Source organism: Phacochoerus africanus, chromosome 9 (genome assembly GCF_016906955.1).
Source record: "Phacochoerus africanus isolate WHEZ1 chromosome 9, ROS_Pafr_v1, whole genome shotgun sequence".
NCBI lineage: Eukaryota > Metazoa > Chordata > Mammalia > Artiodactyla > Suidae > Phacochoerus > Phacochoerus africanus.
The window spans coordinates 68,782,768-68,796,743 of record NC_062552.1 but is presented as its reverse complement, the minus strand read 5'-3'; the positions used below and the strand labels follow the sequence as shown (position 1 = coordinate 68,796,743).

The following is a 13,976-nucleotide window of genomic DNA, read 5'->3' as shown; positions in this document are numbered from 1 at the left end:
ATACAAGTTCTTGTTTCCCATTGTAATGATTTGCAAATGACAGTGGTAACAATGTCAAATAGAGAATTCAGTTAGCAACCTTTGCAGTTATTTTTTTAGCTTTATGGGGTTAACCTTATAGGGGTTGATTAAATTCAAGCTGCGATCTTTCATAAAATCTCAATGGAGGGTCCAGATGGCCCAACAATACCTCCTTTTGTGAGAGGAAATAACTTGAAGATTTTTGTCTAATTAAAGTATTTGTGCTGGTGGGACCTGAATAAATTGTTATTCCTTTAAAAGGAGTCTGCATCCCAAATAATCTTGATAAAATAGTAATTATTCAAAAATAGAGTTCTGATTTCACTCTTTCAGTTATGTCTGAGGACCAGAGCAGCACGAGCCTGACATTTTGAAGCTAGACTCTGATACCATCTTTGAAATTTCAGTCTGAAAACACAATTTTGGAAAATCAAGGCTCTGTGGAACAAAATGCCAGTAAGGTCAATGCATTACTTTCCTACTGTTCCAGTCCCATGCTCACAATTACCTTAATTCTTGTCAAAATATTTTCTACAGTAACCGCCAAGACATAATTAGCGCCTTTTCTTCAAGCTGAAAATATCATTGGTAGCCATAAAACGAATTTGGAGAAAGCTTTTCAGCACCTTAATTCAGCAAATGGCTACTGTGGTTATACTGTGGTTATTGGTTAACAGCATTTGCCTTCTAGCAGGAGTAACACCCCATCTTACCCCGCCTTCTCTCCTCAGAGTAGTTTTAATGGTATGAGATAGGCAGGAAAGAGAAAAGTCTAGGGAGGAGGCAGGGGTTAGGTAGGAGGTGGAAATGAGTTGTGAAATTCTATAGGAAATTAGACAAGAAGCAGTCTTTCTGTGCTTTGGTTCTTTAGTTATTTGCTTTTGTTATTCTCCAACTTCTTTGTGTATTTTGTCTCTAATCACAGTGATGTTCTGAGATAGTTTGTTCTCCAAAAGCCTGTCTTATATTAGACAGGCAAAAAGTATGGGTCAATTTTGTCATGAATGGAAAGGCCCTTTATTTGACTTTTCCCATGTTTTTGGTTCAGGCTACGTAAGCCAAAATAGTTATGATCAGAGATTTCCAGCAGGGGGTGTACCCGCTTCTGTAGGGTAAGTTCCTTTGAAGCCAAATCACATCAAACATCTGAATATCATAAGTAGTGTTACCACTGATAGTAGATGCTGGAATTGTGATAACATTTTTTTATGGCTGTCAAAGATCTTGATCCTAAAAAGACCATGCATATTAATACCTCACTGGCATGTGTTAAAGAACTAGAAATTTGTGGAGAATACTTAAAAACCTGAAATGCCTGACTGAAATCTTATTCCACTAATTTTTTCAAAGTAAATGAAGAACAAAACTTTGGGTGATTTTAATTATCCAGTACAGCAAAATAAGTGCTTAAATTTTTTTTTAGATAAGAAGAGTAGTTGATCTTAGAGGGTTTGGTAATATTTACTCCATCTCTCTTCTGTGTGTGTGTGTGTGTGTGTGTGTGTAAATAATAAATTACTTGTTTTCTCAAAGTTTTTTCTTAGAGTGGGAAGGGTTGGCTATTTCTCTGAAGGCATGGATCCTGATCAGTTTTAAAACAGGGCATCTTTGGTTTTATTTTCTGCTCTTTATTGACTTTTTTTTTTGTCTTTTTTGTTGTTGTTGTTGTTGTTGCTATTTCTTGGGCCGCTCCCGCAGCATATGGAGATTCCCAGGCTAGGGGTTGAATCGGAGCTGTAGCCACCGGCCTATGCCAGAGCCACAGCAACGCGGGATCGGAGCCGCGTCTGCAACCTACACCACAGCTCATGGCAATGCCGGATCGTTAACCCACTGAGCAAGGGCAGGGACCGAACCCGCAACCTCATGGTTCCTAGTCGGATTCGTTAACCACTGCGCCACGACGGGAACTCCTATTGACTTTTATTTATGCGTGTGCGTTGGTTTTATTTTCTGCTCTTTATTGACTTTTATTTATGCGTGTGCGTGCATATATATATATATATACACACACACACACACGCACAAATTTAAATAATATGTACTGGTAAGCAGCTTACAAATATAATAGCATTAATAAGGAACAAAGTCTTAAAGTTCCAGATCCCTTAAATCAAGATGGATGATATAGGAGGACTAAAAAGTAAAAATGCCATCTACAAAAATTATTGTTTGAAAAACCATGGCTTTCCCCTACCCTGCTTCCATATTTTCTGGTGTCTTATGAGAAAATGATATTTCAAGTCTTTTTTTTTTTTTAACCTCCTGTTTTATGTTCTGATACTTCAGTTATCATGTCCTGTTTTAAAGAAAACAGTAATATATAAAGAAAGTAACACCTTTAAAAGCCCTGATTTGACTTTGGTTTATATTGGTACATGGCCACGGTTATGAAATTTCTGATTATTTAGGAAATAATTTTTAAAGTATCTTTAGAATGGACACCCTATAGTACTTAACATTTTAATGTCAAAATTAAGGCTTTGAATTGGCTTCTTGTACTTTTAAGGACTTTTAGTACAAAGGTCAAAAAATGCATTTAAATGCATGAATTTTCCAACTTATCCAAGCAGTGTGGGTACATAAGGCATTAATACCATACTTTGATAGTTCCACTCCTCTGTAATTTCCTCCTCTCCTCTTTTTCTCCTTTCCTCTTCTATTTTCTTTCATTGCAAGTTTAATTTAGTGTTCTTCTTTCCTGCCTATGGTTTATAACTGAAAGAAACAAGTACCCATGTACCTTACTTAATGTTTGGTACCACTCAGATGAAAGAGAATGGTCGTATAAGAAATTTTAGTCAAGCCTTTTTAAAATTAGGGAGGGAGAAACACAGAGAGAAATTAAACATCTCCTCTACTTTTGTCTACTAAGTTTACCTTAGAGAAATATCAAGTAAAGAGGCGTAGGGATATGGAAGAAACGAACAGAACTTCTCCTAGAATATTGTGACAGATTTACTGACAAATATTTTCTAACAGATTTTTACCAAAAGGCAGTTTTTGTTTTTCTTTACTGACAGACCGTAAACGTACTTCTGGTTGGCAGCAGCCGCATCATTATAACACTAAAAGCAACCTTGGCTAACTTCAGTACCTTATGTAACATAAGAAATAAAGAATAATTTGAATTTAAAAGACTTTTTTTTTATATGTTAACTTTACTGATGATGAAACGTTTTCAATGCAGAAAATAAATCTTTCCCCAAAGATAAGTTCTCACCCAAAATTACTTCTTTCTTTTGAGCTTAACAAACTGGGGCAGATTTATGTTTTTGCTCATTCATTCAACTGCTGGCAACTATTTTAAGACCTCTGTGCAGGACGGATTCTGATGACCTTGGGAAAGTCACAAGACTTCAGTTTCTTCAGTGGTAAAAGAAAAGGCATTTTCCACCGTCCTTTCTCCACCATTCAGTGCCAGTGCCCAGATGAGACATACACCGAAAACCCAGTGTGCCCCCAACATACACCGAAAACCCAGTGTGCCCCCAACGTGTGAAATTTCTGCAAGTCTCAAAAAATACTGAATATATTTAAGGCAGGATAATAAGTCAGGGCTGGTAGTGATGTGAAGAGGCATCTTTTAGGCTAACCTAAAATCCGCTTGGCATCTCGCTCAACTTCTTAAGAACGGAATAAATCGAGGGCCTGCCTGCGTCCCTGTGCGGTGTCGCCGGAGCAATGGATTCTTCTTGCTCCAATGGAGTTTTGCCTTCTGGGTGAGTATGTCACCGGGTCCCGGGCGGGTGATGTCTGTAGCTGGCTAGAGATCCCCAGACAGAAAACTGGCTGCACACATAGGTGAATACACGCAAGTGTGTCCCTGAAAAGGAGCTGGGGCATATATTTTCCTCTCTTGAATTCTTTAATGCTCAGATACCGTAGGGTGACTTATAGAGAATCATTCAGTACCCATGCGATGTTTTGCCACGGCCAACACAATATCAGGTTCCTTTGCAGTATTGTGGTCAGCTCTCAGTCATGGCCAGAAACTGGAACAGAAGGAAAAGGGAGAAAGAAAGCAGGGAAGGTTCGGAGACGACGGTGCTCAGGGCTGCACGATCTGCAGCTTCTAAAGCGTGGAGGATGGGACGGAGGAGGAGCAGAATACGGAGAAAGGGGAAAGCTGAGGAAAAATACGCCAATGGGTAAAAGGGAAAAGGTGAGAAGGAATGGAGTAGGAGAGGGAACCAATGGGTGGGAGAGGCGGAGGAAGAAGGGGGAGGGGCAGAAGCCAATGGGGGAACCGGGACGCGAGCGAGGACGCGGCCCCGCGCGCTCGCTCCCTCCCTCCAGCTCCGGGGCTCGCGCCTTCCCAGGCTCCAGGGAGATGAGGGCAGGGGCGGGGCCCAGCCGGGAGCGCGGCGCGGGAGGCGTCACGAGGTGAGGGCGGCGGGGGCAGGGGCTTGTCGGGAGGGCTGTGCGGGTGCGCGCGCGCGCCCCGTCGAGGCTGCGCTGCTGCTCCGCCCCCGGCCGGGAGTGTGGCTGCGCGCGCGCACGTGCGTCCGGCGGTGCGCGCCGGGAGAGATGCTGAGGTAAAGTTCGGGAGAGAGGGAGAGATCCGTCAGCGCGAGGGAGCCCGAGTGGCCGCCATTACTGAACCCGGCGCGGCGGCGGGTGCCGGGGAAGGGGGAGGGACGGGGCCACCGCTGGTGGCGGGGAGGGAGGGAGGGTGGGTTACCCGGCTGCAGGAGCCGTAGGGCTTTAAGGTTTCGGGGCGTGTGTGTTGGGGAGGGCGGGGGGAGGTGGCCGAAGGGACGCGGCGCTCGGTGAGCGCGCCGGAGCAGAGAGGCGAGCAGAGAGTGGAGGAGGAGGCGGCGGCGGCGGGAGCGCTCCCCAGGAATGTCGCTGCCGCCGCCACCGCCGGGGCCGCTGCCGTTGAGGAGGAGACGGAGGAGACCGACGGTGTTAGGTAGGACCTTGCGACTCCCGGCTCCTCCGGGCCTGCCCGCTCGTCCCCTTCCCGCCGCCTGCTGCCCCGCTCGGTCGCTGCTGCCGGCTGTAACCAGTTCATGGGGCTGGGGCCCCGCAGCCGCGGAGGGGAGCCTGGCGCCGCGCTCGGTCCTCGAAGGCCGGGGCGGGGAGCGGCAACCGCGGGGAGGATACGGGCGGCGTGAAGGGCAGAGAGGCCGGGGGAGGGGGTGCTTTCTCCTCAGGTGACGGGGCAGGGGTCGGCGGAGGCCTGGTGGCGGCCGGGGATCCCGCCGGCCCAGCGGGGCGTCCTCTTTCGCCCGCTGCCTTCACTTGTCCTAGTCTCGGAGGAGGCGTGGGGAGGAAGGTGGCGGTGTCTGCTGGCCGGGTGGCTGCCGTTAACGAGTTCCACCTGGACGGGGGAGAGGGGGTGGGCGCGTATTCTCCGAGGCAGTCTTCGTTGCAAACTTGAGCGCCTTTCAGGGAGGGGCGGAGGGGTGGGATCGGCCCTTTCACTTTTCCCCGGAGCTCCCCCCGCTCCTCCCTGGGTTCTGTTCACCAATTTCCCATCTGCTGTAAAGCTCCGGGTAGGATAGGAGAAGTTGCACTGCACAATCAAAACACGGTCCTAAACGTTGGCTGCGACTCGGTTGAGGCTTTGATACTGAGTTTTCTCTAGAATAACCTCTAGACTCTCCCTCTGTTGCCACTAAAGAAAAGTATCGGGGTGGGGGTGGGGAGCTGCGCGGGAGCGCGCGCGCACTTATCCACACAGAAATACACTCACTCCCTCACACCCTCCCTCTACCGCGTTATTAGAAATGCAAGTGAGGTGGAGACTCCGGGTGTAACTGAGACTGAAAGGTGCTCGGAAATCTAGGCAAACTATCAGGACGTTTAGTAAAATTCCGAGAAAGTTGTAGAGGGGATACTTATGCTTTTACCATATGATAGAAATCCAGTTTTGGCCCATGCTTAGTAAGTGGAAATTTAAATGTTCTAAATCTAGACCAAAATAGGCATGCAGATGGTTGTGTACACGCGTTTTAAAATTTCCAGCTATAGTTTGCTTTTGTCTTTGTGGTGGGTAGGAAACATCATTTTTTAAAAGTTCAGGTATAAAATAGTGAAATACTTCGCTGTATTTACTGATCTTTGCTTATGCTGCCTTCTACAGGTGTTGCGGGGGCGGGGTTTTCTGGCTCCACTTAAATCCCAAACCAGTACTCAATTTGAACAGTTTATTAGGGAGTGTTTATTTCCGTTGGGGTTTTCATTCATTTCAGGGAATATTTCTCTATCCACTTAAGATGGGTCTTGGAAGCAAAAATTTGAACTAGATTTAATTATTGGTTAATAAGTAAGATTAACAATATGTGTTCGGAAATGTTTTGTTGTCAATTCCAGTTTATTTGACTTTAATGTCATAAAACTGTATTCTTACTTAGTATTTTTAGGTAGGCATACTAACTATAGAGGTAACTTCCTAGACAGTTGCCAGATTAAGGTTTTTTGCTTCCATTTTAAATTTCTCTCTCATTTTTGGCTCTTTTTTCTATTCTTTGTAATTGACCCACATTTCTTGTATCTGTAGTGGGTCTGGAGGAGAGTGGTAAATGCAGATCACCAAAAACTTGCATAGGTCTATGACTAGACATACGTGATTGAAAAGCTAGGTATACCTATGCACTTAACTTTCAAGAAATAGCACTACTCATCTGGTTGACTTGAAAAAAATCAGAGTGATACAGATGACTAGATAAACCAATTGATTGTCCTGTGTAAGCTACCTTTTTTTTTTTTTTTTTAGGCCCACCACGACATGTCTTGTTTTACCATTCTTTGTACATTAATAAGAGTATTGGGAAATGGAGTGTGTTACATTTTGACACAAGAAAGAACTGGCACAGAATTCTGATATCTTTATCAGTTTTTTAGCCTCCCTCCCCCATTTAAATCACTTTAGAAGTTTAGATGTTGTATTCCAAAATTAATATCTTAATTCTGTCACATGGTATTTATCCTAAATGTATTGAAATATCTAAATGTTTGCAACCTCTTTTTTTCTGTTTGAAAGGCAGATTTAAATCTGTACACTTTTTCTGAGAAAATTATTTTGACCTTGAGATTTATGATTTTTTAAGAAAGACAGTTTGTATTTGCATTCTTTTTTGGAATTGAAGTTTGGTACAGCTTAGGATAATAGTTTTGTAACTCACTTTTTTAAATTGAAGAAAAAGTTATTTCTCAAGAAGACTGTACTAAAGTTAGTTTTTCATCATTAGGACTTAAGTGTTGCCTTTAGTATTCACTTCTTAAATATTAACTGGCCTAATAGAGATTTTCTTGGTAGCTACAGAATGTTTTAATTGTCACAACTTCAGTTTCCATAGATATTATTTTAAAAACTTATTTGGGCTGATTTTTTCTTTGCATACCAAAAAAGTATGCAGATAATATAGTTGACTTAAGAAGAGTTATATAGTGTTCTATTTCAGTAATGCTTATGTTCCTAAAAGATGTTTGTAAAGTACATTTGAAGTACACCAAGGGAATTTGGATTTTTAAAGAACTGAGAAGAAACTTTATAAAGTGATCCCATAATTTGGTGACTCGAGTAATCGTGTTTCTTTTTAAGTGAAGGTTGTTGACAGTTTTATCAAACTAGGAAAAACTATTAGAAATTAAGAAAAGTAGTTCAGTGTTAGGAATTTTAAGTATGAACTTTAATTTTTTTTTCAGATTCTGTTCTTTGGATTCCTTATTGATTTTTGCTAAATGTCTTGAGACTTCCTGATACCTAACTAGGCAGCTTTTATTTTTGTCTATTAAATGTATTATGCTTAAATATAGGAATTCCTTTGAAAAAGGAAATCATCTGCATTAAAAAAATTTTTGAAAACCTCCAGTTTGTTACTCATTAATTCAGATTACCTTTGTTTAGCACTTGGGGATAGATACCAAGATGAGTTAGAGATGATGTAACTTAAGCTGTAGTTGAAGCGGTAGTAACTATCCAGGAGTTAATAGTTACAAGCACTAAGAGATGCGGAAAAGAGAACCACTGTTTCTGTCAGGGCCTCTTTGGGGAACCTTTACAAAAGAAGCATTTGAATTTAGATATTTTGACTGCAAATAGGAGAAATGTAAGAGAGACAAATTTTTTTTTTCTTTTTTTCCACTGTATTTTGGAGGTTGACTGTCCACAGTACCTTACATTTGCAGTCATGTAAAATAGGTTGTTAATGTTTGATTATGTTTGTGTGTTTTGCATCTTAGAACTGTTACTTTGGAAAACTTTATGCATAACTTCGTAGATTTAAAATAGGATTAATATGTGCCATTGGGTTAGATTCTGAAGCTTTTCATCATGAAGAGTTGATGGAAAAATGAATTTCCATTTTTCTAGCTTCATATAGATTTAGTCAAAAAAATTTTTTTTTTAAATCTATGACCAGTATTTTATTGAGCAGGTAGGCACTGTGAGTGATCAAGGGAATATAAAACATTGCTCTCTTAAAAGACCTTACAGCTTTTGAGAGGTGTGAGCTTGACAGTTGAGGAATAGTTAAATGCCAGTTAAAGACAGAGTGGAAGAGTCACAAATAAGGCAGTACATATTGATTAAAAAACTGAGGTAAAGAAATTTATTACAGGAGATATCATTTGGAAGTTGCATAGAATTGGAATAAAGTGAGAAAAAAATAGTTAATGACGGTTTGGACCAGAAGCACTGGGAAGGGTGGGTAAACTGACAAGTCAGGGGAAAATGTAAGGTGAAAATACAGCAGCGTCAGTTCGCACATATGAGCCAAATTGAAGGATTTGGGAGGCGGTATTAACACAAAGTTAACAGGAAGAGTAGTGGGAAAAATTACGTTTGCATGACTATCCTCATTACTGTATTTGGTGCTGTCAGCCTTGGAAAAACTCATTCTTTGGCTTCTGATAGGGTATGTAGTTGGTTCATTTTCTTCCTGTTGATGGTGATCCCATATTTTATGTTTTTTTCTATGCTTGCCTTTAAAATAATATCTCTTTTTCTTTACTTTTTTATTTTTATTTTGGCTGACTATTTAGAGAAGGTTGAAATTAACAGTCCTATAATCTGGGGAACTCAAAGATCCAGATTTCTACTCTTTTCTATAATTAAGTTTTTAACTCTTTGGATGCTTGTTACAAAGAGTATTAAATCAAATGGTCTCTTTAATTTTCTAAAGTTTATTATCTTGAAATTGATGTTACTAATCTTGACTTTGCCTCATTTCATTTCTGTATTTTCGTTTGTCTTGATAATACTGTCACCTGAAACTCAAGTGATAGCACCATCTGTTGCTGAGACCGATTAGTTTTTCTCTAGGAAACATTGACTAGCAGCCAGCCACCATGTTCTTTGTCTTGGACTGCTCTTTTCCGTTCTGTGCTAGTTCAGGTTCTTTCAGACCTCTAGGATTTGTCCATCTCTTGGGCATTGTGTCCCACCAAATCCCATTTTGTATTCCTCTCCTAATCTATAATGACCTCTTATTGCTCATTGCAAGGTCTAATTCCTATAAGTCTCTACTTTCTAACATGTTAACTGTGCTCAACCACTTCACCCTAATCACACACCAGGAAGGGCTGCTTTTTATCCAAATTTGATCTATTTTTCAGTTTACCCAAGTCCTTTGATCTCTGGCAGGGGTCTGCAGATTATAGCCTCTAGGCCAAATCCAGTCTGCTCCCTGTTTTGGGGTTAAAATGTCTTGTTACATTTTGAAATGACTGAGGAAACAATTAAAATAATATTTTGTAATAGGTGAAAATTTTATGAAATTCAAATTTCATTGTTCATAAATAACCATGATCATTTATGTAGGTATTGTTTATGGCTGTAATATTTACTGTCTGACCTTTTACAGAAAAAGTGTTCCAAGCCCTGACCTATTCCAACTTGTACTGATCTTTCATTTCTTTGAATTCCTGTTGCATTTATCAGTTCCATAGTAGAGCACATTGCCTTTGTCTTCTTAGCTATGGTATTATATATAAAGCTTCTTTAACATAGTGGGGAAAGTGCTTTTCAGCCTTTAAAAAAAAAAAATCCATACCTCCTTTTTAGTCTATACCCCTTCCTGAGACTCTTATTTGATCTCTTAATGTTCCCATAATTAAGAAAATTGTTAAACTTTACCTAATGTAGTTTGTATAATGAAAATAATATTTCATCTCTTGTGTAGCATTACTATAATCAGTGTCAAATTATGCCCTTTCCTCCACTTTTCAGTTCTCCAAAGTGAGGAGAAAGGACTCAAACCCTAAAAGGGAACATATTCATAGCCTGGCTTAGTGGACTTCCCTGTACTACCTTTGTACCTTCAACACCTCTGACATAAAGCTGAGCAAATAGTAGCTAAGCACAGTAAATAGTTAATGGGTTGTTTACAAAGGTAAATGAAGTGACCTTTGCTTCTTCTGTTTTCACCACAGAATAAGGAAATGGACTAGGAAGAGTTTAGAATAACTTTCACACTGGGTCCTCAAAGACAACATATTGTTAGAGGAAAGCGTGGATTAAATATAGGATAGGCAATTAATTTGTTTGGGAGTAATTTATATCATTGCTTTTCAAATATTTTCTGCAGTGAAACTTTTTCATACAATAAATACTTGAAATATCAAAAGAGAAAAATGAGTAAAAGGAGAATTATCTTTGCTGAGTGGGTTTGGAGAGCTCCCAGAGTATTGCTTACTGAGATCCTTCTGGAAGTATCCTTCAGGTTTAACATTTACAAACCCATAATTTTTGTTAATGAGCAGACTAAAGGTCTTGGGGGAAATTGGACTTTTTAATATTAGAATATTCTACTATGCTAGACCTTAATAGACCTATAATAGCATGTGATTTTTGTTAATTGTGACTACAAATGTGACTTCAAGATTGTCCAGTGGTTTTGGATCTGAGACTGGAGATCGATTCATTCATTCATCAATTACTTGAGCACCCATTGTGTGTCAGGCACTGATCTGAGTGCTGAGAGTATGGTAAAACAAAAACAAAAACAAAACTCCATCCTAACAATTTATCCTGAATCCTACCAAGATCCATAAAGACTAATTCATAGGAGTGATGACTTTAGCCTTCCTTTCAACCTTTAGATTGTGTGCTTATGTGATACAGACTTGGTCAAAGAAAATTCAGAATATGATTGACTCTTCTGCAGGTGTTAACATTATTTAATTACTTAACTATCTCATATGTTAAAATGGCTTTTTCATTTCCTCTTCTAATTTTTTACAGCATGAATTTGTCATTGAGAATTAGCAACATTAAGAAAAGTAACATTTTAAGACAATATTAAGCCATATTCTTCTCTTAGTATACAGTTGATGTTTTTATTCTCAAACTATTCTCGCTAAGTTTTCCTAAGATTGTGGGATACATAGTAATCTTTGGGCTTGGATCTGTCTTCTGTTTAAGGGATGTTATCTTATTTGACTTAAAGAAGATGGTGCATGTAATTATAAAGCTGCTTCTTTTGTGTAATTAGGTCTTTGAAATGTGATTCCTATAATAAATATTTGTGATTTAAAAAAATTTTGTGTCAAAAATTAAAATTAGATGATTATTTTGGCTGAATACAGGCACACTTCATTTTACTGCACTTTGCAGATACTGCGTTTTTTTTTTTACACATTGTAAGTTTTTTAGCAATCCTGTGTAGAACAAGTCCAATAGCATTTTTAAGTTACATACATTTTTAAAGACATAACAGTATTGCACACTTAATAGATTACAGTATAGTATAAACATAACTTTCATACGTAGTGAAAAACCAAAAAATTCATGTGACCAGCTTTATTGTGATATTTGCTTTCTTGTGGAGGCCTGGAACCAAACCTGCAGTACCTCTGAGGCATGCCTGTTACTTAATGGATCATAGGTAGTCAGTATTCTGAGGACTTAATTTTCTTTTTGTCTTTTGTCTTTTTGTTGTTGTTGCTATTTCTTGGGCCGCTCCCGCGGCATATGGAGGTTCCCAGGCTAGGGGTTGAATCGGAGCTGTAGCCACCGGCCTACACCAGAGCCATAGCAACACGGGATCCGAGCCTCGTCTGCAACCTACACCACAGCTCATGGCAACGCCGGATCCTTAGCCCACTGAGCAAGGGCAGGGACTGAACCCACAACCTCATGGTTCCTAGTCGGATTCGTTAACCACTGTGCCACGACGGGAACTCCTGAGGACTTAATTTTTTTTTTTTTTTTTGTCTTTTTGCTATCTCTTTGGGCCGCTCCCGCGGCATATGGAGGTTCCCAGGCTAGGGGTCAAATCAGAGCTGTAGCCCCCCCGGCCTACGCCAGAGCCACAGCAACGCAGGATCCAAGCTGCGTCTGCAACCTACACCACAGCTCATGGCAACGCCGGATCCTTAACCCACTGAGCAAGGGCAGGGATGGAACCTGCAACCTCATGGTTCCTAGTCGGATTCGTTAACCACTGCGCCACGACGGGAACTCCTGAGGACTTAATTTTTGAGAAAAAATTTGGGGTCCTTGAGTATATGCATATTTCCTCCATGAATAGCTTTAGAAAATCTTTAGATTAACAAATCACAGTGCTTATTTAATTAACCTAACCTCTTTACTTTTTTTTTTATAACCACAGAATTAAGAACATTTGACTTTAATATTTATTAGGATTCATGCACTTATTGAGTAACTTTTCTAGGTTCTTGGATCTGATGATGGAATAAACAGATTTGTGCCTTTTTATATCTGTATAAAATCTGGAATGGAGTGGGGAGACGGTAGAGTAAATGACAATATAGAAGTAAGTTGTATAGTTAGGATAAAGAATAAGCAAGGGGGAATTTGGAGAGTATTAGGAAGAGTAACTGCAAAGATAGGAACATGTTTAGCTTGTTGAACAACAATTCAGTGTTGCTCACTGACTGGAATCAAATGAGAATGGAGAGAGTAGTTCGAGGGTAGGTTAGAAAGTAGGGGTTAGGGAGTTCCCCTTGTGGCTCAGTGGTTAATGAATCCGACTAGGAACCATGAGGTTTCGGGTTCGTTCCCTGGCCTTGCTGAGTGGGTTAGGGATCCGGTGTTGCCATGAGCTGTGGTGTAGGTTGCAGACACGGCTCAGATCCAGCGTTGCTGTGGCTCTGACATAGGCCGGTGGCTACAGCTCCGACACGACCCCTAGCCTGGGATCAACAACAACAAAAAAGTAGGGGTTGGAAAGGTAGATTTCGTAGTAAGCCTTTGAAAGGACTTGGTTCTTTTACTTTAGGAGCCACTGGAGAGTTTCAATCAAAAGAACGATAGACACTGACCTTCGTTTTAAAGGGAATATTCTGGCTGCTCTATGAACAGACTGAGGACTGGGAGCAGGAGTGGAAGCAGAGAAATTAGTTTAGAAAGAAGGCTTTAGAATAATCCAGAGCTAGAGATCAGAGTTATAGCAATAAAGGTAGTGTAAAGCAATAAATTCTGGATGTATCTTGAAGATAGGGCTGTTAGGAGTTTCCTGACACAGTATAATAACTTAAAAGTGTCAAGTATTTTTAAAAGTGTATTTTTTTTTTGTCTTTTGTCTTTTGTTGTTGTTGCTATTTCTTGGGCCGCTCCCGCGGCATATGGAGGTTCCCAGGCTAGGGGTTGAATCGGAGCTGTAGCCACCGGCCTACACCAGAGCCACAGCAACGCAGGATCCAAGCTGCGCCTGCAACCTACACCACAGCTCACAGCAACGCCGGATCGTTAACCCACTGAGCAAGGGCAGGGACTGAACCCGCAACCTCATGGTTCCTAGTCGGATTCGTTAACCACTGCGCCAGGACGGGAACTCCAAAAGTGTATTTTTTATTAATGAGTGCAACAGTTGGTAAAAAGATACAAAACAAAGAAAATTAGTTTAAATGCAGAATTACTAAGAATATTTTCAGTTTCTTACAGTCTTTGTAGAACTTAAAAAAAATTGTTTTTGGCAGAAAGTCATTTCATGTTATTGAAACTCCTTTGAAAAGAGCATGTTAAGTTTGAATGGCTTTAA

General features: G+C 40.6%; 2 protein-coding genes across 6 annotated transcripts in view; one reads left to right on the top strand and one right to left on the bottom strand.

Annotated features, from left to right (window-relative positions):
* The window catches only part of ARHGAP5 (Rho GTPase activating protein 5), a 138,360-nt gene that overhangs the window by 32,346 nt on the left and 92,038 nt on the right, over nt 1-13,976 (top strand). For 2 of the 5 annotated variants that reach the window (XM_047795189.1, XM_047795185.1), the window contains exon 1: nt 4,748-4,936. The exons of 1 other annotated variant lie outside the window; for it this stretch is intronic. The gene's annotated coding sequence lies outside the window, so the exon portion shown is untranslated. Of the gene's footprint in view, nt 1-4,481; nt 4,560-4,745; nt 4,937-13,976 lie in introns of those variants that run through there. 2 more of the 5 variants (XM_047795188.1, XM_047795190.1) reach the window with 2 other exon arrangements.
* Nucleotides 4,097-5,038, bottom strand: LOC125136641 (translation initiation factor IF-2-like). The gene is made up of 2 exons (XM_047797476.1): nt 4,627-5,038; nt 4,097-4,554 (listed from the first exon to the last, which is right to left on the bottom strand). The coding sequence occupies exons 1-2, from the start codon at nt 5,036-5,038 to the stop codon at nt 4,097-4,099; spliced, it is 870 nt and encodes a 289-aa protein (XP_047653432.1).

Excerpts from the sequence above, each read along its gene's own strand:
- LOC125136641 (XM_047797476.1), bottom strand. The coding sequence starts at position 5,038 with ATGAACTGGTTACAGCCGGCAGCAGCGACCGAGCGGGGCAGCAGGCGG. Across the intron at positions 4,555-4,626 it reads GGCACCCGCCGCCGCGCCGG|CATCTCTCCCGGCGCGCACC; the intron begins GTTCAGTAATGG and ends ACTTTACCTCAG.